The sequence below is a fragment of the Mobula birostris genome, chromosome 24, assembly GCF_030028105.1.
Source record: "Mobula birostris isolate sMobBir1 chromosome 24, sMobBir1.hap1, whole genome shotgun sequence".
Lineage (NCBI taxonomy): Eukaryota > Metazoa > Chordata > Chondrichthyes > Myliobatiformes > Myliobatidae > Mobula > Mobula birostris.
The window spans coordinates 8,376,848-8,401,921 of record NC_092393.1 but is presented as its reverse complement, the minus strand read 5'-3'; the positions used below and the strand labels follow the sequence as shown (position 1 = coordinate 8,401,921).

At 43.9% G+C, this 25,074-nt stretch overlaps 1 protein-coding gene across 1 annotated transcript in view; it reads right to left on the bottom strand.

The window, feature by feature from the left end:
* evpla (envoplakin a) overlaps positions 1-15,720 on the bottom strand; it is an 82,228-nt gene extending 66,508 nt beyond the window's left edge. The window contains exon 1 of the mRNA XM_072242386.1: positions 15,569-15,720. Within this exon, the coding sequence (XP_072098487.1) occupies positions 15,569-15,612 (44 nt within the window). The 5' untranslated portion in view covers positions 15,613-15,720. The remainder of the gene's footprint in view (positions 1-15,568) is intronic.
* Between the last annotated feature and the right edge of the window lie 9,354 nt (positions 15,721-25,074).

Sequence of the window (25,074 nt, the reverse complement as noted above, 5' to 3'; positions counted from 1 at the left end):
CTTTTACAGGAATTGTCAGCATTTATTGTTCGCTCTATTTGCCTCTAAACCGAGGAGGCAGGTAAGAGTCAGCCACATTGATGGCTTGGAGTCCTATGGAAATAAGGTAGGATAAAATTGGTAAAGCTTCTTCACAAAGGGATACAAGTGAACCACACGGGACTTACAGCAATCCAGTTCTCTCATGGTTACTGTTACTGAGAACATTTTGTTTTAGTTCTGGATACTTAAGTCCCCCAGACTAACATGGTAAGACTAATTATTCATGCTTCTGATTAATGGTCCCACACCCTGGTTGTTGGTGCAGTAAATGAACCACCATGCCATTGTTCCCTCCAAAAAGTCAACACAAGCAACACGCTCTAAATGCTGTGATGAGTGAGATCAATGCGGCCAGACCTGTTGGTTTCCTCCAGAATTTAGTTCGTGTTGCTCAAGATTTCCAGCATCTGCAGAACCTCTTGCATCTATGAAATAGTGTTTGATACTGGAAGGTGGAGGCAACAAAGGACTGTAAATGGTGGAAATAGGAGAGAAAGTGAAACGTGGAAGCAATTAAGGGAGGGAAGCGGGGGGATTCAGATGGGGACTACATGGGAGAGGGTCAAGTGGGAGGAGTCTGGACGATGGGTGGATGAAGTAGGTGGACAAACTGAATTACCGCAACAGCTCATCTAAGGAACTTGCCTCCAAGAGCTCAGGTGTGGGTCAACTGGCTTCTCCTCTGGCAGATTGTTCTATGCAGTATATTCACTACCTTCTATATAAAAACCTGCTTCTTGTGGTCTCCTTTAAGTCTTTCTCTTCTCTCCTTAAAACTACATCCACAAGGTTTAGACTCCCGTGCCCTGGGAAAATGACTGTGGCCCTGCAGTTCGTTCTTTGTGATTTTTACAAACTACTTGTGCCCCTCATGATGGTAGATACTTCAGAAATGTTTCTGTCTCCTCCACATTGTGAGTTCTATCCTCTTTGCTTCCCTATCTCATGCTGATGGGGTTAGGTACTTTGAGATAATGGAAAGCTGTAAGAAGCAGAAAGACCATGACGAACAGATTGCATCAAAGGCTGCATTTTCTGTGTAATTCTGCAGAAAACAAAATATGAAATTTGTGATTTCATGTCATTTAACATTTTATATTTCACAACACCCAATGATATTAAAAAAAATTGAGTGGGATTTCCCATTCAAAGACTTGACCACACCATCACATCAAAAGAGCTAGTGTCCCTTCACTTAATTAATGTATTTTCTTCTTCTCATTGTCCTTAGCCGCCTTGTTACCTCCTTTTCTAACACACAGGCGGAATGTCAGAGCCAGCACACTGACCAACCACAGATTGCAACACTTAGAATGAACTTCACACCCAACGAACTAAAACACATCATACTGAGCAACACACTGTCTAGATCTTAGACTCCAACATACTTCCTGATCCCAAACCAAACACATTGAATGACAGTGGGGAGAGTAACTAACTTTCAATTCATATGGCCTGTCCTGGGCTCAGCACGTAGATACAATCACAAGGAAGACACACCAGCATCCTTCCTATCTCAGAAGGTTCGGGAGGTTCTGCTTGTCACTAAACACTCTAACAAAGCTGTACAGATGTGTCCTGATTGGTTGCTTCATGGTTCAGTACAACCAGCAAAGAGTAGTGGGCTCACCAACACATCCCTCTCTAATATCAGTAGCATCTGCAGGTGGTGGTGCCTCAGGAAGGCAACTGTATCTTCAAAGATCACCAATATTTGGGCCATGCCATCTCCTGTCAGCTGTCACCAGGCAGGATGTATAGAAAACTGAGCATCACGATGACCACTTTGAACATTTTGACCACTACATTAGACTATTATTTGTTTTTGTTCTAAACGTGTTCTTTGTTGTGTTCAAATTGCATCCAACACATTGAAAGAACTCAGCCCTCACAGAATGACAGAACCTCAGCATCCAACACATTGACTCAAGCTCAGATCACAACAAACTGACCTCAGGCAAAACACTGGAGCACTCTCTTGCACTTGCTCTGTTTTTTGAACCTGCTCTCACCCGACATTCTCAAATAGAACAGAGATAGAGATTCCCTGAGCTTCACCTTCTCCTACATTTAGCACATCATAATTCCTCATCTTCGTCAGCTGCAATGTGATCCCACCAATAACTCCAATACATTGACCAACCTCAGACCCAACACACTGACCGAACCTCAGACCCGACACACCGACTGAACCTCAGACCCGACACACCGACCGAACCTCAGACCCATCACACAGACCGAACCTCAGACCCAACACACCGACCAAACCTCAGACCCGACACACCGACCGAACCTCAGACCCGACACACCAACCGAACCTCAGACCTGACACACAGACCGAACCTCAGACCCGACACACCGACCGAACCTCAGACACAACACACTGACCGAACCTCAGACCCGACACACAGACCGAACCTAAGACCCGACACACAGACCGAACCTCAGACCCGACACACAGACCGAACCTCAGACCCGACACACCGACCGAACCTCAGACCCGACACACCGACCGAACCTCAGACACCACACACTGACCGAACCTCAGACCCGACACACTGACCGAACCTCAGACCCGACACACTGACCAAACCTCAGACACCACACACTGACCAAACCTCAGACACAACACACTGACCGAACCTCAGACCCGACACACCGACCGAACCTCAGACACCACACACCGACCGAACCTCAGACCCGACACACCGACCGAACCTCAGACACCACACACTGACCGAACCTCAGACCCGACACACTGACCGAACCTCAGACCCGACACACTGACCAAACCTCAGACACGACACACTGACCAAACCTCAGACACAACACACTGACCGAACCTCAGGCTTAACACTCAAGGTTTGGGGGAATAGATTTAGGATAGAGATGAGAGGAAACTGCCTTCCACAAACAGTATTGAATCTGTGGAGTTCTCTGTTGTGGGAAACAGGAGAGGCTATGTCATTCACTATATTTAAGACACAGTTAGATGGATTTTTTTTCTTAGTAGGGAAAAACATAGAAAACATAGAAGCAAAGAAAATAGGTGCAGGAGTAGGCCATTCGGCCCTTCGAGCCTGCACCGCCATTTATTATGATCATGGCTGATCATCCAACTCAGAACCCTGCACCAGCCTTCCCTCCATACCCCCTGATCCCCGTAGCCACAAGGGCCATATCTAACTCCCTCTTAAATATAGCCAATGAACTGGCCTCAACTGTTTCCTGTGGCAGAGAATTCCACAGATTCACCACTCTCTGTGTGAAGAAGTTTTTCCTAATCTCAGTCCTAAAAGGCTTCCCCTTTATCCTCAAACTGTGACCCCTCGTTCTGGACTTCCCCAACATCGGGAACAATCTTCCTGCATCTAGCCTGTCCAATCCCTTTAGGATTTTATACGTTTCAATCAGATCCCCCCTCAATCTTCTAAATTCCAACGAGTACAAGCCTAGTTCATCCAGTCTTTCTTCATATGAAAGTCCTGCCATCCCAGGAATCAATCTGGTGAACCTTCTTTATACTCCCTCTATGGCAAGGATGTCTTTCCTCAGATTAGGGGACCAAAACTGCACACAATACTCCAGGTGTGGTCTCACCAAGGCCTTGTACAACTGCAGTAATACTTCCCTGCTCCTGTACTCGAATCCTCTCGCTATAAATGCCAGCATACCATTCGCCTTTTTCACCGCCTGCTGTACCTGCATGCCCACTTTCAATGACTGGTGTATAATGACACCCAGGTCTCATTGCACCTCCCCTTTTCCTAATCGGCCACCATTCAGATAATAATCTGTTTTCCTATTTTTGCCACCAAAGTGGATAACTTCACATTTATCCACATTAAATTGCATCTGCCATGAATTTGCCCACTCACCCAACCTATCCAAGTCATCCTGCACCCTCTTAGCATCCTCCTCACAGCTAACACTGCCGCCCAGCTTCGTGTCATCCGCAAACTTGGATATGCTGCATTTAATTCCCTCATCCAAGTCATTAATATATATTGTAAACAACTGGGGTCCCAGCACTGAGCCTTGCGGTACCCCACTAGTCACCGCCTGCCATTCTGAAAAGGTCCCGTTTATTCCCACTCTTTGCTTCCTGTCTGCTAACCAATTCCCTATCCACATCAATACCTTACCCCCAATACCGTGTGCTTTAAGTTTGCACACTAATCTCCTGTGTGGGACCTTGTCAAAAGCCTTTTGAAAATCCAAATATACCACATCCACTGGTTCTCCCCTATCCACTCTACTAGTTACATCCTCAAAAAATTCTATGAGATTCGTCAGACATGATTTTCCTTTCACAAATTCATGCTGACTTTGTCCGATGATTTCACCGCTTTCCAAATGTTCAGCAAAACAAAAGAGCTGATTATTGACTGCGGGAAGGCAACATGCACCAACCTGTACTGAGGGATCAGGAATGAGAGGGACAGCACTTTTCAGTTTCTAGATGTTAATTATTGGATTATCTTTCCAAAACCCGATATACAGATAGACTCATAAGCAAAGTGCGCCACTGTCCTCACTTTCTTAGGAGGTTAAGGCAGTTCAGCTTTTCACCAAATACTCTTGACAAACTTGTACAGATGTACTGTTGAAAGTATCATAGTATTGTACAGAATTTTGAATGTGCAGCAGCATAAGAGGTTACAGAAAGTAGTTGTCTTTGCTCAATACAACATGGGAATATCCCTTCCACCGCAGCCAATATCTCCAGCAAGGCAACATCCATCGCTGATCCCCCCAGCCGAGCCGTGCTTCCTCTTTGCTGCTGCCACTTGGCAGAAGGTACAGGTGCCTCACGTCCCGAGCCACCAGGTTCAAGAACTTCCCTTCAACCATTCCCTTCTCGAACCAACCAGCAAAACTGTAATCACTACAGTTTAGTAACACTATGACTACTTTGATCACTTTGCACTAAAATGGGCTGTTTTTGCTCTTATTGTATTCTTTCTTGTATAAGCTGTGAATAATTTATGTTTTCTTGTGGAGGCTGTTTATATGATACTATGAGCCTGTGATACTGCTGCAAGTAAGGTTTTCCTTGCACCTTGTACACATGCATTTGACAATAAACTCAGCTGTATCTTTGATGTATATTCAAGGCTCGTTGTTATTTATGGTTAAGGTAACACCTAGAATGTGGGATTTAGCATTCATGAAACCTTTTATAAAAGATCATTTGGGAGGTTATCAGGAACCAGTGTATTTAGCTGCAAGAATTATTAAGTTTCACTTATGTTGTAGAGCGTTGAAAGAATCAGGAGTTTGTACGTTCTCCCCAGGACTGTGTGGGTTTCCTCTGGGTGCTCCAATTTCCTTCCACAGTCCAAAGGTGTGCCGGTAAGTAGGTTAATTGGTCATTGTAAATTGTCCCATGATTAGACTAGGATTAAATCAGGGGATTTCTGGGTAGTGCAGCTCCAGGAGCCGCATGGACCTATTCTGCACTGTAGCCCAATAAATAAAAAATAAAATTGGAAAATCATTAGATTTATATTTTTCTGTCTATAGTTATTGACTGATATAAATACTTGTAAATAATAAATTTCGGTCCTGTGCAGTAACCCCTCCATACCAGACAGTGATGCAGCCTGTCAGAATGCTCTCCATGGTACAACTATAGAAGTTTTTGAATGTATTTGTTGACATGCCAAATCTTTTCAAACTCCTAATAAAGTATAGCTAAATCCCAATAAAGTGAAAGCTGAGTGTGGTTATACCTTTTTATTCAAGAGACTGATGGATAAGGAGCAGAACTGTTCTATGTGAATCCTGAGGCTCTTGTACCCTCTACCTGATGGCATCAGTGAGAAGAGAGCATGACCTGGGTGATGGGGGTCTCTGATGATGGATGCTGCTTTCATATGACAAGTGTTTCATGTAGATGTACTCAATGGTAGGGAGGGTTCTACCTGTGATCTACTGGGCAGGATCCATACTTTTTGTAGGATTTTCCATTCAAACGCATTGATGTTTCCATCCCAGGATGTTATGCAGCCAGTCAATATACTCTCCGCTACACATCTATAAAGTTTGTCAAGGTTTTAGATGTTGTGTCGAATCTCTGCAAATTTCTGACGCAGTAGAGGCACTGTCATGCTTTCTTCGCAAATTGCGCTTATGTACGGGGTCCTGTGAAACTGTAGTTGATGGTAAAGGTTTCAGTGGGGTTACATTTGTTGGGATCTGCTACACACAGACCCTCATTAGATACAACTGGCTGGGTTAATGGTGAACATTTGAACACTCCCATCACTGGCAAACAAGACAGCCTTCATCAAGCACACAGTGATTATTCCACCCATCCTGACTTGCTCGGTGGCACTGAGAGGACTGACTGCAAAAGAGTTTCCTGCTCCACCAGTATCTGGGTGCATTGCATTATGCTTATTGGGCTAGTATTTAGTGAACGCAAGGGCAGGTTCAGTGAGAAAGATTTGCATTAATTTATCTTGAAAGCAGCTCACGTGCATCACAGTCTGTCGTAAGAAACTGAGCAAACAGGTTGCCAACACAACACCCCACAGAGTGATCATTACTAGATCATCTGTGTTTTCTTTGGTGCCATTGTCTACAGAATAATTATTGGTCCATTTGTCAGGAAGTGCTCTCTTAAAAATGATGCAAAGGGATGTATTTCATCCAGTTTACAGGTGTTGTTTTCCTGCCCAGTTTGAAAATGGTACCAGAGGGAGGAGCCTGTTTGACTATATCTCTCTGTCACGTGAATACTTTGATCAGATCCCTCTTCATTTTTGAAACTTAAAGGATTGCAAGTCAAGTTCATAATTATCCTCACAATCACACCTTGGCTTCATTCTGGCTTACATCTGGTTCATATCCCGTCTGATTAAGATTCTCAGTCACCAAGCCAGATTTGATTCAATGGAATCACAGGAGGTTCTGGCTCCTTGTAAATCTCATCTGTACCCTTTGTATGGTTACCATATCCTTCCTATATTGAGGCGACCAGAACTGAGCACAGTACTCTAAGTGGAGTCTGACCAGGGTCCTATATAGCTGTAACATTACCTCTTGGCTCCTAAACTCAATCCCATGGTTGATGAAGGCCAATGCACCATATAACTTCTTAATCACACAGTCAACCTGCGTAGCAGCTTTGAGTGTCCTATGGACTTGGACCCCAAGATCATTCTGATCCTCCACACTGCCAAGAGTCGTATCATTAATGCTATATTCTGCCATCATATTTGACCTACCAGAATGAATCACCTCACGCTTATCTGGGTTGAACTTCATCTGCCACTTCTCGGCTCAGTTTTGCATCCTATCAATATCCTGTTGTAACCTCTGACAGCCCTCTACACTATCCACAACACCCCCAACCCTTGTGCCATCAGCAAATTTACTAACCTGTCCCTCCACTTCCTCATCCAGATCATTTATATAAATCAAGAAAAGTAGGGGTCCCAGAACAGATTCCTGAGGCACACCACTGGTCACCGACCTCCATGCAGAATATACTCCATCTACAAACGCTCTTTGCCTTCTGTGGGCAAGCCAGTTCTGGATCCACAAAGCAATGTCCCCTCAGATCCCATGCCTCCTTACTTTCTCAATAAGCCTTGCATGGGGTACCTTATCAAATGCCTTGCTGAAATCCATATACACTACATCTACCGCTCTTCCTTCATCAATGTGTTTAGTCACATCCTCAAAAAATTCCATCAGGCTCGTAAGGCATGACCTGCCTTTGACAAAGCCATGCTGACTATTCCTAATCATATTATGTTTCTCCAAATGTTCAAAAATCCTCCCTCTCAGGATCTTCTCCATCAACTTATCAACCACTGAAATAAATCTCACTGGTCTATAATTTCTTGGGCTATCTGTATTCCCATTCTTGAATAAGGGAACAACATCCGCAATCTTCCAGTCCTCCGGAACCTCTCCTGGCCTCATTGATGATACAAAGATCATCACCAGAGGCTCAGCAATCTCCTCCCTTGCTTCCCACAGTAGCCTGGGGTACATCTCGTCCAGTCCCGGTGACTTATCCAACTTGATGCTTTCCAAAAGCTTCAGTACCTCGTCTTTCTTAATATCTACATGCTCAAGCTTTTCAGTCCACTGTAAGTTATCCCTACAATCACCAAGATCCTTTTCTGTAGCGAATACTGAAGCAAAGTATTCATTAAGTATTTCTGCTATTTCCTCTGGTTCCATACACACTTTCCCACTGTCACACTTAATTGGTCCTATTCTTTCACATCTTATCCTCTTGCTCTTCCCATACTTGTAGAATGCCCTGGGGTTTTCCTTAATCCTGCCTGCCAAGGCTTTCTCATGGCCCCTTCTGGCTCTCCTAATTTCATTCTTAAACTCCTTCCTGCTAGCCTTATAATCTTCTAGATCTCTATCATTACCTATTTTTTTGAACCTTTTGTAAGCTCTTCTTTTCTTCTTGACGAGATTTACAACAGCCTTTGTACACCACAGTTCCTGTACCCTACCATCCTTTCCCTGTTTCATTGGAACGTACCTATGCAAAAAAACGCAAATATCCCCTGAATATTTGCCACATTTCTTCAGTATGTATGTGACCGACTTAGATTGGGTAGATACTTTTAGAAAGAAAGATAGGAAAGGAAGACTTACACAACACAAAACCACAATATCAATGAGATATTGACCGGATATTTTTCTACTGGGTGTTTGTTAGGACTCAGTTTTAGTTTGTCTTCTTTTGTTCATTGGTTGATTATCGGTCTTTGTGTGTAGTTTTTCACTGATTTTATTGTATTTCACTGTTCTACTGTGAATGCCAGAAAGAAAATGATCTCAGGGTGGTATATGATGATCTATCAGTGCTTTGATAATAAATTTACTTTGAACTTTAAGGCAATGAAAAATGTTATGTAGATATAAGCTCTTTTATAGGTAGTGAAAGTAGCCATTGTACACAACTTTGTACCATCGTACATAACTTTGTACCATCGTACATAACTTTGTACCATTGTACATAATTGTGTTGAAGTGACCCAATGCCAGAATTTTAGATGAATCTGGCTACCCTCTCACTCCTCTTCTCACCTGCCCATCACCTGTCTCTGGTTCCCCTCCTCCTTCCCCTTATTCCATGATCCACTCTGCTCTCCTATTTGATCCCTTCCTTTTCAGCCCTTTAACTCTTTCACCTATCACCTCCCAACTTCTCACAGAGTTCCCTTCTATCCCACAGCCCCTCCCCTTCGCCTGGACTTATCTAGCACTTGCCAGCTTATGCTCCTTCCCCTTCCCCCCACCCCCACTTTCTGGTTTCTGGCCCCTTCCTTTCCACTTCCGATGAAAGGCCACGGCCCAAAACATCGGCTGTTTATTTCCCTCCTTAGATGCTGTCTGACCTGCTGAGTTCCACCAGTGTTTTTGTGTGTTGGGGAAATCTCCCCGGTCGTTTTAGCGAGCAGAACAATGGGCTTCCATGGCAATGTGGCATAGGCTGATCAAAGGTTCAACTCTCCACATGAAGGATGATTTAACTTATTGTTTCTGCTGTGGCAGGCGTGGGAGGAAGTGAAACTGGCAGGTTGCCTGCAATGTGGTGAAATATTCAATCATAAATCTTAACCATTGATTTTCTCCTTTCCTGATACTCAGTGACTGCCATCTGAATCATCTACAAATTGCAATGCAGTTACTCACCCAGGCGGATCCAACACCCTCCCAGGAACACGTGACATCTAGGAGCAAGCAGGGCAAAGCAGCACACCTGCAGGTTCCTCTCTCAGTCACAAACCCACTCCAGTCTGGGACGTTATCACTAGACTAATGTTATCGCTGAGCTCAAATCCCCCCTTAACAGCACAGTAGGGTCATCTTCACTCGAAGTAATGTTGTGGCTCTAGAAGGCAGCTCATCTTCCCCCACCCCACCCCTATCCCAGCATCTCAAGAGTAACTAAGGATGGACGATAAATGCTGGCCTCGCCAAAAAATTCAATAATTGCATTTGTTTCTCTTGAAACCTGCCTCTCAAAGGCGTCACACTCCATCCTTAAGGCCAGGGTGCTGAAGGCCATTAACTCTTTCTGCATTTTCTATGTTAATTTCAGAAAGACTGTTCTATGAGATCAGAGGAGTAATTGCAAGTGCACTGACTGGGACATGGTGCATGGAGTCATTATGAGAAAACCCTCCTGCATTTCTAAGCTGCTCAATTTATCCCAGCCAACTCGCTTAAATAGTTGATGTCCTGGCACTTTGGCTGATATTAAAGCCACAATATTCAGATTCAGGGCTCATCATTTATCCCTCACTGAAAAGATTATTCCAGACACTGGAATCTTTTCTGTCCGTTTTTTAATGAATACAAAACTCATCTAGTTAAAGTCTCCTCCTCCCTGCAATTGTCCGCACAGACACTGATGCCTTTACCGTGCAACCCTCTCCTGCTCTGTCAGGCTTGGTGTTAGAGTGTGCAACCTTTGAGCTGCATCTTTCACTCACCATCCAACAAAGAGCCAGCGCTGCACCAAGTTTCCAATCATACACGAATTAAAGTGTTCCCTCTCACACAGCAGTGTTTCACCTTCTCCCCCACTGTGAAGACTGGCTCAGCTATGACAGCAGAGCTCTCCCCTGTGTAATTCAGAGTGCAGCAATTTTCAACCACAGAAACCAGATCTCATGTTGTGCATAATGTTGGGGACACTTAGAGTACAGCACAGGAACAGGCCCTTCGGCCCATAATGTTGTGCTGTACCAGGTAAAATCACCCAAAAGCTAATTCCTCCTACCTACACAATGTCTATATCTCTCCATCTTTCTCATACTCATGTGCCTATCTAAACGTCCCTTAAAAGCCTCAGATGTATTTGACACCTAGGGCAATGGAATGGATGGGTGAAGAAGTGCAGGGCAAATGCATGCACAGAAATGCATTAGCTCTCCCCATGACCCTCTCATCTCCCTCACCTCACAGAAACAGGTCCTCCAGCCCAACTCACCCATAGCAAATAAAGTGCCTACCTGAGCTAGTCCCATTTGCTCATGTTTGGCCACATTCCTCTGAACCTTTTCTATTCACATACCAGCCCAAATAGAACATGGAACATAGAACAGTCCACGGTCTTTGGCCCACAATGTTGTACTGACCTGTTAACCTATTCTGTTATCAATTTAACCCTTCATTCCTACACAACCTGTAATCCTCCATTTTTCTTACATTCATGTACCAGAAAGAGTCTCTTAAATACCTCTATTGTAACACCTCAATCACCAACCTACCTTTGACATGTCCCATAAACTTTCTCCACTCATCTTAAAAGGATGTTCTCTAACTTTAGACTCTTACTTCCCCGAGGAAAAGACTGTGACCATCCACCTTGCCTGGTCCTTTCATGATGATATCGATGCCCATGAGGCCACTGCTCTGGGTAAGCAGTCCCAGCCTATCCGGTCTCTCCGTATATCTCCAGCCCTCAGTCCTGGCAACATCTTTGTGAACCTTTTCTGCACTAGCTCTAGCTTAATCACATCCTTGCCATTGTACTGTAGGACTGCCATGGAGAGTGGACTTTAAGGCACTGGAACACTTCACCATGGTCAATAGAGGATGACAGCAGTGACAAGCAATGCACACAGCTGACACTGATAAACATGCAGGAGAAACCCATGTGGACAACTCTTTAAAGGAAAATCTCACCTTTTTTTAAGTGAGTCTCCAATTAGCAGTTGACATTAAACACAATATCCATTTAATGTGACAAAAAATGGATTAAGTCAAGCTCTGAGGCAAGCCTTGAGTTCTTACGCCATGTTTGTCTGATTTTACTTGGCACATTTTCACTGCTGTTTCTGCATTAAAATAATGGCCACAGATTGAAAGTGCTCCCACAGCTAAAATCCAGAGATCCTGGGACAGAACTTCCCTCCCATGATGTGAATGTGGCCAAGGAGAGCAGGTTATCTTGGTTCCAGATCATCATCCATGCCAAGTGTTCATTTAACTGACCAAAGTGTACACTAATGGAACCTCAGAAAATCACCTGCCTGCGTCCACTAGCGAAGCATACCCCTGTCTAAACACATCCTCTGGAATCACCTGGGAATTAACAATGGTTAAATAAGGAACTAAAGGGTGGCTGGCCCTATGGAATTGTGTGTGCTACCTTCCCAAGAACAGAGGATGGGAGGATACTCAATGGGTTGGCAAGGGCTGTTGAGGGTCTAGCTTTGGACCCTGGAAATTTGGGTTTGTTCATCTGCAGGTTAATGATACAGTGAAATGCACACAAATTGCTGGAGGAACTCAGCGGGTCAAACAGCATCTAGGAAAGGAATAAACAGTTGACGTTTTGTTCTGACACCCTTCATCAGGATTGGGGTCTCAGCCTGAAACATCAGCTCTTTATTCCTCTCCATAAATGCTGCTGGACCTGCTGAGTTCCTCCAGCATTTTGTCTGAGTTTCTCCAGCATTTTGTCTGGGTTACTCTGGATTTTGAACATCTGCAGAGTCTCTTGTGTGAATTGGCTTCTGGAGTTCTCACTATCAGGCAGCACTTGGCACCTTCAGAGTGACGCATTCCTTCCCCTTCCACTGGTGTTGATGTGAGGTAGATGTACTGGCCAGCCTTTCAATGCACCCCTCCTGCAGTACAGAGAGTCACTGAATGGAGAGGTCAGAAATGGCTTGGATCTGTAATCACATCCTGTCTGGATTGAAATAAAGCACGGCCACCTTGTGGATTCAATAGTTAATCGTTTTGATAATGGTTCTACCGCATCGGAAGAATGGGGTGTAGTCCTTTCCTTTATACACTTTCTCCCCACCCTGAATTCCTGGCATTCTTGCAAGTACTTTCAATGACAAATGGGTTTAATCACAATGGAAAATCACCTGTCAGTGTTCACAAAACCAAACGAACAACTTTGCAACTTTGAAATGCGATTGGCTGGAAATGAACTGTGATGCATCAGCATCTGAAGAGGGTCAGGCTCAGAAACATCAGTACTTTCACCTCGCTTGTACCCAGCTCTAACACTCTGGAGCTCTGAGCACTAGTTAGGCTGTCAAGTGCCCAAGAATTATTGATGGAGGAAAAATTGATCTGCTGAAGTGGTGGGAAGAACTAACACCTTATAACAATGCACATCACACCTGGGATATACACAGCAAGATCCCACAAACACAGACAATTGGGTCAAAGCTGAGGCATTGCTTCAAGTGGGGGAGGCTGGTGTTCACTGCTGGAGCAACACACACACAAAATGCTGGAGGAATTCTGCGGATCAGACAGTATTCATGGAGGGACCATGGCAGTGTAACGCTACTGCAGCTCAGAGTGTCAAAGTTCAGAGTTAAATCCCAACACCATCTGCGAGGAGTTTGAACCTCCTCCCCATGTAATGCGTGGGTTTTTGCGGGCACTCTGGTTTCCTCCCACAGTCCAAAGACGTACCGGTTAGTAGGTTAATAGGTCATTGTCAAGTGCCCCGTGACTAGGCTAGGGTTAAATGAGGGGTTGATGGTGGTGGAACTGTAAGAGCCAATTCTATGCTATATCTCTGAATAAATAAAGAGTCAACATTTCGGACCAAAACCTTTCATCTGGACTGGAAAGGAAGGGGGCAGAAGCCAGATTAAGAAGGGTTGGGGCGGATGGTGGAACAGGAGCTGACAGGCGATGTGTAAACCCAGGTGAAAGGAGGAAGGCAGGAGGGTGGGAGGGGGGGGCGGTGGGGATGTGAGAAAGCAACTTATTTTTCTTCAAATAAGATTACCTGAACAGGCATAAGTTTGATCAGCAGTTTAACATTTCACGCACAATAACGACGTTCTTCATATTGGTGTAGACTGCCTACCCCTAACTTGCCACTAAAACATCACCTATTTTTCAGCACATGGCCAGCTGATTTAGCCAAGAGTACAAGGATGAGAGGAATGAATTGTACAAACTGTATTCATTAAGCACCTTTAACAACCTCAGGAGATCCCACTTGATTTACCAAGTGAAGCGTTAATGAAGAGTAAGCGCTGTTGTAAAGTGGGCCACAGCTCCCACAAATGATCAACAAAAGGAAATCTACAAAGTACAGCATCCACAGCAAGGTGAAGCTATACCAGCGCTGTTTTCTGTCCACACTGTTGTACAGGTCAGAATGCTGGTGCATGACAGAGAATGGCCTTGCCAAGTTGTCGTCATTCCCCACCATGACCCTACTCTGTATTTCCTGGCCAAGACAGATCTCCAGCCATGACCAACTCCTTCAGTGTCACCAAGAGGACATGACCACAATCATCATGAGGAAATGTTGGAGATGGAGTGGGTGTGTGATGAGAAGAGAGGCCAACTCCACCATTAAGACAGCACTTCGTTTGACCCATGAGGGCGGAGGAAACGCAGGAGACCAAAGACAACTTGATGCCATACCACAGAGATGGTAGCCAAGGACAGACAAAAATGGTGGACTTTCATTGCTGTCCTAAACACCAGTGGCATAACAGGCATTTGATGATGATATTAATACTTCAACAAACCAGTCATGGGTGAAGGGATAATGGTCAGGAGCCTAGCAAGAAACCCCTGCCTTTTCTGGACAGGGCCATGGAATTCACAATAGCCAGTTTGGAGGGTGTTGGGAGTTTGTATGAAAGACGGTACACCCCTATACCGCAATGAAGAGTCATCTGCATGTGTTGCTTGTCTGTACTGGGTGATTGAGTATTGGGTCCTTCAGCTCAGAATCCCCTACTCAGTTGCTGCAGGTATTAGTCTATGAAAGTTCAAAATTATACTGTTCTATCAATTAATCATTAGCAATCACTTTGGTTCCAGTATTCATTATTCAGTGTTAGAATATTCTACAAAGGTCAGTTGAATCAACTCAATGCTTCTGAAGAGCAGGTTAACTGACAACCATTTCTCTGATTTATTAAATATGACAATCATCCAGTATTCTGAATTTCCTGCTCTAAATCCACTTCAAAACTGAGAATAAAGAGAAGTATTGTTGTCACTGAACTGTCTGCTAAGATTTTATGGTAACCCTACCTCTGCCAGTATATGTCTACACACTTCAGGGACCTAGATTTGAATTTATGGAAATTTTCAGTCAAAAGATTGCCCTGAAGCATGCTTTCAGAAGCTCTCTCAATGCAGATCCCAAATGGCTAACTCCAAAACCGAGTTTACAAAAGCAAAATTCGCAAATGCACTTTCCAAACACTTACACAACACTCAGCCATGTGTTGATAAATTTCTCACCTCAGCTACCTGTTCCACTTGTTCCCCTATGGCATATAGACCAACCCCATGGTTACTTGGCTGTGAACCCAGAAGAGCTGAACTACTTCAGCTCCTGAAACCTGTCGTGTCACCCAGCAGCCTGCCTGCTCTCCATTAGGTGATGTGCTGTAAACTCAGCTTGTTTACTCTGTTTAAAGCAAATTCAGAAGCGAATCAGGATGATGTCGCTCACCCACATCAGAGCAATCCAGCCAGACTGCCAGCACTAAATTCTTCCCAATTTGGAAGGTTTCCCACTTACCCGGATAGCTTGCTACCCAAAGAGACCTTCTTTTTCGAGAACATGTTTCCTGATCTCCTTTGAATCAATTCCTCTCACGTTGGTTTTCTTTGTAGGTCTGTCTTTGCCAGTGTGGGATTGTATCTCCTACACACACTCACACATGCACAGGGACCGCGTATGTGCACTGAGCACTTCAGCTCTCGATTAGAGCTCAGTTTGGAGGGAGGCTCCTTTTCAATGACAGCTGATCCGACACAGGTTAGGTTTACGTTTCAGCTTAATGTGAAACTCACAGAACCAGTTCTGAAGTGAACAATGAAATGTAGAAGTCACTCGCTCCACCCATCCCTGCCCAATAAATCACAAATAATCGAATACAAAGTCTAAATCTCAATGAGCAGCCCTTGGTATAATCACTTAGCCATTATTAGTCAACAATAACATTGAGCAATTTCACTCTACTGATTTATTTTAGCTATTTACAACAACTTGCCAAAATTAACCAAAATTGTATTAACCTCTGTGTGTTTTTGCACATAACACCTATAACAATAACTTGCATTTAATTAGTACCTTTAACAGCAGTGTTATCAAACAAAATTTGGGCGGCACAACACTTTACAGTACAGGTGACCTGGGTTCAATTCCCAGTGCTGCCGGTAAGGAGTTTGAATGTTCTCCCAGTGATCGCGTGGGTTTCCTCCGGGTGTTAACACACCATGCAGACTGCTGCTATTTCTTTCAAGTCACCGTTTTCATATTTCATATTGTGTTGTGACATAAGAGGAGGCCGCTCAGCCCACTATTTCCAGGAGCATCCTGGAGACATGCACCTTCAGAGTGAGGCCTTGTGTGGTCCTGTGGACGACCCGATTCCAGGACTGAAGCATTGTGGGAGATCAGAACATTGAGACAGCAGTGTGCGCTGCGGTCAAAGTAAGCGACGCTTCAGACTGAAATAATGAGCTGTTGATCTTGCCTCTCGCTAAGGCAGGAGTGATGGCTCTCTCTCTCTTGTTAGAGAGAGAGAGAGAGAGACTGAGAGACTGACTGACTGACTGTGGGATGTCAAACCCTTGGGATGTTCAGTGGTTTTTGATGGTCTCTGTGGGGCTTTGCTATTGCTTGCATGGTGGGGGGGGGAGCTGATAGTTTTGCTAAGGCAGGTGGGGGAAGGAGGAAGGGAAGTGTTGGTGCTTTGCTGCTGCTTGTGTATGGGAGAGGAGAGGGGGGGCTTTGGGATTCTAACACTTTTCCGTCATTCATTCTCTGGGGTTTTTCTTCTGTTTTGAGGATGTCTATGGAGAGTAAAAGTTTCAGGTTGTATACTGTATACGTTCCCTGATATTAAGTTGAACCATTGAGTTGATGCCAGTTTGCAAAGCAATCCCACAATCTCATTTCTCCTGTGTGTTTCTCCAACACCTATTCTAATGACGATTAACTCTCCACAACTCTCCCACCCACACTAGGAGCAATGTAGAGCACTCAATTAACCAGCACATCTTTGGGATGAGTGGCAACTGAAGATATTGATGCAGTCACATGCCAACTCCACACAGGTTATGTGCAGAGCCACTGTACCAACTCAGAAGCTTGCTCTGTACTTCCATATGACTAGTACATAAAGTGAAACACAAGAAACTGCAGGAGCTGGGAGTCTGAAATAAAACAGAAAGTGCTGAAAATATTCATCAGCTCAGTGGTGTGGGAAGCTGTTATGAAATGTGGGGTGGTGGACCAGGGAGTTGTGGAGGTTTTAGTCCCTTCAAAATGCTGAACAAAGATACGTCTTGCGAAGATAGATTTCAGAGGATCATCCGTTCAATATCATTTTAGATCTTGATCCATTCCAACACCTCCTTCATTTACCAGTTCCATTGGATAGTTGTCAGCTTGTGACACTGATACACTGACTCTATTTTTCAGACAGTTGCCGACTATTTCAATGAACTGGAGGTGATCAGGGAGCTTAAGGTAAAAGAACCCTTAGGAGGCAGTGATCAAAATATGATTGAGTTCAACTTGAAATTTGATAGGGAGAAAGTAAAGTCTGATGTAGCAGTATATCAATGTACAGCACCTCTGTGTCAGTCCCCCTCAGAAATCGATCTATCGTGTTGGAGAGGTTGACCTGACAGAGGAATACCACAGTGAATGGGACTCTGGCATTTGCCCAGTGCCGTGATCAAGAGAGCAAGGAGAAATGCACTAGTTATAGGGGATTCCATAGTGAGAGGAACAGACAAGAGATTCTGCGAGCCAGACAAGGATACCCGGATGGTGTGTTGCCTCCCTGGTGCCAGGGTACGGGATGTCTCAGATTGGGTCCAGAGTATTCTGAGGAGAGAGGGCGAGCAGCCAGAAGTCTTGGTACACGTTGGTACCAATGACATAGACAAAAAAAGAGAGGAGGTCCTGAAGGAAGATTACTGGGAGCTAGGAAGAGAATTGAAAAGCCGGACCTCCAGAGTAATAATATCAGGATTGCTGCCTGAGCTGCGCGCTAATGATGGTAAGAATAGCAGAATTAAGCAGGTGAATGTGTGGCTAAGTAACTGGTGCGGGGGGCAGGGCTTCAAATTCTTGGATCATTGGGGGAGGTATGGCTCATACAAAAACGATGGGTTACACCTGAACTCAAAGGGTACTAATATCCTGGCGAGATTGTTTAATAGAGCTGTTAGGGAGGGTTTAAACTAAGTTGGCAGGGGGAGTGAAACCAGGGTATTAGGGTCGAGGAAGAGGAAAATAGAAATAAGTCAAAGATACCGTGCAGCAAAGAAGGCAAGAAGGACAGGCAGGTGAAAAGACAGGGTAATAATTTCCCCCGGGATCAATAAAGTATGACTATGACTATAATTTGCCATGCGATAGAAATATAGCAAAATCAGTAACAGATACTGATCTAAGATACTGTACTTAAATGCATGCAGCATTAGAAATAAAGTGTTGTACAGCTACACGTTAAAAGGTAACCTGTGGCCATCACCAAGTCATGGCTAAGTGGTGGATGTGATTGGGAGCTGAGTGTCCAAGGATACACAGTGTATAGGAGAGATAGGAAGGCAGGTAAAGGGGATGGTGTGGCCCTGATGGTAAGCAATGATATCAAATCACTAGAAAGAAGGGACATAGAATCAGAAGAGGTGGAATCCTTATGGGTCGAGTTAAGAAATGGCAAGGGTAAAAAGACACTAATAGCAGTTATATACAGGCCTCCAAACAGCAGCCGGGATGTGGATTACAAGTTACAGCTGGAAATAGAAAAGGCATGTCAGAAGGAAAATGTCAAGGTAATTATGGGGGATTTTAATATGGAAGTGGATTGGGAAAGTCAGGAAGGTAATGGATCTCAGGAGAGGGAGTTTGTAGAATGCCTACAGGATGGCTTTTGGAGCAGCTTGTCCAGAAGCCCACCAGGGAATCGGCTGTTTTGGATTGGGTGCTGTGTAACGAACCTGAGGCGATTAGGGAGCTGGAGGTAAAGGAACCCCTTGGAAGTAGTGATCATAATAGGATTGAGTTCAGTTTCAAATTTGAAAAGGAGAAGCTGGTATCAGGTGTATTGATATTTCAGTGGAACAAAGGAAATTACAGTGGTATGAGAGAGGAACTGGCCCATGTCGATTGGAAAAGTAAGCTAGATGGAGGGGCGGTAGAGCAGAATTGGATGAAATTCCTACAAGAAATAAGGGAAGTGCAGGAAAAATATATTCCAAGAAAAAAGAAAATCATTAATGGAAAAATGGCACAAATGTGGCTAACGAGAGAAGTTAAGGCTAAAATAAAAGCAAAAGAGACGGTGTACAAGGAAGCAAAAATTAGTGGGAAAACTGAGGACTGGATAACTTTTAAAAACTTACAAAAGGAAACTAAGAAAGTCATTAGGTAAGAAAAGATGAATTATGAAAGGAAGTTGGCAACATAAAAAAGGATACTAAGAGTTATTTTAAATACAGTATATGAAGAGTAAAACAGTGACAAGGGTAGATATAGGACCGATTGAAAATGATGCTGGAGAAATTATAATGGGTAACAAAGAGATGGCAGAGGAACTAAATGAGTATTTTGCATCAGTCTTCACTGTGGAAGACATTAGCAACACAATTGATAGCCAGAGGACTCAGGGAATAGAATTAGGTACAGTCAAGATTACTAGAGAGAAAGTGGTTGGGAAGCTAAATGGATTAAGAATAGATAAGTCTCCCAGACCGGATGAGGTGCACCCACGGGGTCTGAAGAAGGTGGCTTTGAAGATTGTGGAGGCATTGGAAATGATCTTCCAGGAATCAATAGACTCTGGCATGGTTCCAGAGGACTGGAAGGTTGCAAATGTAGTTCTGCTATTTAAGAAAGGAGGGAGGCAGCAAAAATAAAATTACAGACCTATTAGTCTGACATCTGTAGTTGGAAAGTTATTAGAGTCAATCCTCAAGGACGAGGTTATGAAATACCTCGAAGTGTATGACAAGATAGGCCCAAGCCAGCATAGTTTCATGAAGGGAAGATCCTGCCTCACCAACCTATTGGAATTTTTTGAGGTAATCTCGAATAAGATTGACAAGGGAGAGGCTGTGGATGTTGTGTATTTGGATTTTCAAAAGGCCTTTGATAAGGTGTCACATAAGAGGCTGCTTAATAAGATGAGAGCCCATGGAATTACAGGAAAGATATTGGAATGGGTGGAGCATTGGCTGATAGGTAGAAAGCAAAGGGTGGGAATAAAGGGATCCTATTCTGATTAGTTGCCGGTTACTAGTGGTATTCCGCAGGGGTTGGTGTTGGGGCCGCTTCTTTTTACAATGTATATTGATGATTTAGATTATGGATTAAATGGTTTTGTGGCTAAATTTGTGGATGACACCAAGATAAGTGGAGGAGCAGGAAGTGTTGAAGAAATGGAAAGGTTGCAGAGAGACTTGGTCAGTTTAGGAGAGTGGGCAAAGAAATGACAGATGAGATACAATGTTGAGAAATGTACGGTTGTACATTTCGGAAGAAGAAATAATCAGGTAGATTATTATTTAGATGGGGAGAAAATTCAAAAATCGGAAGTGCAAAGGGACTTGGGGGTCCTTGTGCAGGATACCCTAAAGGTTAACCACCAGGTTGAATCGGCAGTAAGGAAAGCGAATGCTATGTTGACATTCATTTCAAGAGGAATAGTGTATAAGAGTAAGGAGGTGTTGATGAGGCTCTATGGGGCACTGGTGAGACCTCATTTGGAATACTGTGTGCAGTTTTGGGCCCCCTATCTTAGAAGGGATGTACTGATGTTGGAGAGAGTTCAGAGAAGATTTACGAGGATGATTTCTGGAATGCAGGGGCTAACATATGAGGAGTGTTTGTTGGCTCTTGGACTGTATTCATTCGAGTATAGAAGAATGAGAGGGGATCTCATAGAAACATTTTGAATGTTGAAAGGGTTGGACAGAGTAGATGTGGAAAGGTTGTTTCCCTTAGTGGGTGAGTCCAGGACAAGAATTAGAATTAGAATTAGAGGGTACCCATTTAAAACAGAGATGAGGAGAAATTTTTTTAGCCAGAGGGTCATGGATTTATGGAATTCGTTGCCACATACAGCTGTGGAGGCCCGATCGTTGAGGGTGTTTAAGGAGGAGATTGATAGGTATCTAATTGGTCAGGGTATCAAGAGATATGGGGAAAAAGCCAGAAATTGGAACTAGGTGGCAGGATAGTTTAGCTCATGGTGGAGTGGCGGAGCAGACTCGATGGCCCGAATGGCCTACTTCTGCTGATCTTGTAGTCTTGTGAGTAAGGGAAATTACAGTGGTACGAGAGAGGAGTTGGCTAAAGTAAATTGGAAGGAGATGCTGGCAGGGATGACAGCAGAACAGCAATGGTGTGAGATTCTGGGAAGAAATGAGGAAGGTGTATGACAGATACATTCCAAAAACGAAGAAATACTCAAATGGCAAAATAGTACAACTGTGGCTGACAAGGGAAGTCAAAGCCAATGTAAAAGCAAAAGAGAGGGCATACAACAAAGCAAAAATTAGTGGGAAATAGAGGAGTGGGAATCTTTAAAAATGTACAGAAAGCAACTAAAAGAATCATTAGGAGGAAAAAGATGAAATATGAAAGCAAGCTAGCAAACAATATCAAAGTGGATAGTAAAAGCTTTTTCCAAATATGTCAAAAATAGAAGAGAGATGAGAGCGGATATAGGACCACTAGAAAATGAGGCTGGAGAAATAATAATGAAAATGGCAGATGAACTAAATGAATATTTTGCATCAGTCTTCACTGTGGAAGACACTGGCAATGTGCCAGATGTTGAAGGGTGTGAGGGAAGAGAAGTGACCGCAGTTACTATTACAAGGGAGAAGGTGCTCAAATAGCTGAAAGACCGAAGGGTACATAAGTCACCCAGACCAGATGAACTGCACCCTAAGGTGCTGAAAAAGGTAGCATTAGAGATTGTGGAGGCATTAGTAATGATCTTTCAAAAATCATTGGACTCTGCCATGGTGCCAGAGGACTGAAAATTTGCAAATGTTGCTCCACTCTTTAAGAAAGGGGGAAGGCAGTAGAAAGGAAATTATAGACCAATTAGCCTGACCAGGGAAAATCTCGCCTAACAAACCTATTGGAATTCTTTGAGGAGATTACATGTAGGATAGATAAAGAGGATGTAGTGGATGTTGTATATTTGGACCTTCAGACAAGGTGCCACACATGAAGCTGCTTACCAAGTTAAGAGCCCATTGTATTACAGGAAACTTACTGACATGGTTAGAGGATTGGCTGATTGGTAGGAGGCAGTGAGTGGGAATAAAAGGATCCCTGTCCGGTTGGCTGCCAGTGACTAGTGGTGTTCCATAGGGGTTGGTGTTGGGACCTCTTTTGTTCTATGCTGTATGTCAATGATTTAGATGATGGAATAGATGGCTTTGTTGCCAAGTTTTCAGATGATACAAAAATTGGTGGAGGGGCAGGTAGTGTTGAGGAAACAGGTAGGCTGCAGACAGTTTAGGAGAATGTGCAAGAGAGTGGAAAATGAAACGCAATGTTGGAAAATGCATGCTCATACACTTTGGTAGTAGAAATAAACGTGCAGACTATTTTCTAAATGGGGAAAAATCTGAGATGCAATGGGACTTGGGAGTCCTTGTGCAGAACACCCTGAAGATCAACTTGAAGGTTGACAGTGGTGAGGAGGGCAAATGCAATATTAGCTTTTATTTCAAGTGGTCTAGAATAGAAGAGCAAGGATGTGATGCTGAGGCTTTATAAGGCACTGGTGAGGCCTCACCTTGAGTATTGTGAACAGTTTTGGGCTCCTCAATTTAGAGGAGATGTGCTGGAATTGGAGGGGGTCCAGAGGAGGTTCACAAGGATGATTCTGGGAATGGAAGTGTTATCATATGAGCAACGTTTGATAGCTCTAGGTCTGTACTTGCTGGAATTTAGAAGGATGAGGGGGGATCTCATTGAAACCTTTCAAATATTGAAAGGCCTAGACAGAATAGATGTGGAAGGGATCTTTCCCATGGTGAGGGAGTCTAGGACAAGAGAGCACAAAGATTTAAAACAGAGATGCAGAGAAATTACTTTAGCCAGAGGGTGGTGAATTTGTGGAATTTATTACTGCAAGCAGCTGTGGAAGCCAGGTCATTGAGTGTACTTAAGGCAGAGCTTGATACGTTCTTGATTGGACATGACATCAAAGGTTACAGGGAGAAGGCCGAGGAATAGGGTTGAGGAGGGGAGAAAAGGATCAGCCATGATTCAATGGTGGAGCAGACTCAATGGGCTAAATTGCCTAATTCGGCTCCCTGTGTCTTTTAGTCTTATGGTCTAACACACAGGGAATGAAGAGATACAGGCCACATGCAAGCAAATGGGATTAATTGGCACCGTGGTCAGTACAGATATTGAGGACTGGAGGACCTGTTCCCATGCTGTATTATTCTATTTCTATGAAAGGATGAAGGTTTATGTGTTGCTATAGACCAGGGGTTCTCAATGTTTTTTATGGCTAGGAACCCTTGGTTTAGACGGTTTGTTTCCATGAGCCTAATGCACTGTTCCATCACAGAGAGAAAGGCTATGGGCTCAGGAATTTGGCTGAAGAAGTCTTGGTGTAATTGTTGATGTGCACCTCACGCCATGGCACTTACTACAGTCACAATGTACTGTTGGATACATCATGTGGATGGTGATTTGAGAGCTTACAATAAAATAGGAACCTTAATTAGAGATTCTGTTCATTCTTTTGGTTTGGTACGGACTGTTGGTCAAGGGGAGATTAAATCACTGTACAGCTGCAATCATCCAGGGAAAGTGGGGACAGTCCCAGAAAGTTTGAAGCATGAAAGTGGGTCTCGGTCTCTGTCTGTCTGTCTCTCTCTCCTCCACCCCCACCCCTCCCCCAATGGTTACGATTGCCAAAGAGTTAAGGCAATTGCTTTTGTTTACAGTGATTGCATCCTCATTTTACCACTTCATCTCCCAACAATCCAACTGCTTCATTGCTTAATAGTTTTCTCTTTACAGATGTGAACCTTTGCCTTCAGATCAGAATCAGGTTTAATCTCTGAAGTGGTATTGTAGGTAGACAGGATGGTGAAGAAGTTTTTGGCACAATGGCCTTCAATATCAGGGATGTCATGTATCAGATATTGGTAAGGCTGTATCTGGAATATTGTATTCTGTTTTAGTCAGCGTGCTAAAGGAAAGATGACATTAATCTGGAAATAATACAGAGAAGATTTATAATGATGTTACTGGGACTCAAGGAACAGAGTTATGAAGAAAGGTTTTTCAGCGGAGCATACAAGAATGAGCGGTGATCTTATTTGAGTGCCCCGGTTGGTTAGGGTTGACCACGGATGTAGCGTCCTCGCTGTCTACATGATACACAAGCCAGGGAAATAGGATACAGAGAGCAAGCTGTTGCCTTGCAGCAGGCTCTGCCCCCATTCCATGCACTGATAAATCCAAAGGAACTGCAGAGACTGATACAGTTTGGCACCAGCGGTGTCAGGGATTGTCATAGAAACATAGAAAATAGGTGCAGGAGTAGGCCATTCAGCCCTTCGAGCCTGCACCGCCATTCAGTATGATCATGGCTGATCATCCAACTCAGAACCCTGTACCTGCCTTCTTTCCATACCCCCTGATCCCTTTAGTCACAAGGGCCATATCTAACTCCCTCTTAAATATAGCCAATGAACTGGCCTCAACTGTTTCCTGTGGCAGGGAATTCCACAGATTCACCACTCTCTGTGTGAAGAAGATTTTCCTCATCTCGGTCCTAAAAGGCTTCCCCTTTATCCTCAAACTGTGACCCCTCGTTCTGGACTTCCCCAACCTTGGGAACAATCTTCCTGCATCTAGCCTGTCCAATTCCCTTAGGATTTTATACGTTTCAATAAGATCCCCCCCCAATCTTCTAAATTCCAACGAGTATAAGCCTAGTCGATCCAGTCTTTCATCCTATGAAAGTCCTGCCATCCCAGGAATCAATCTGGTGAACCTTCTTTGTACTCCCTCTA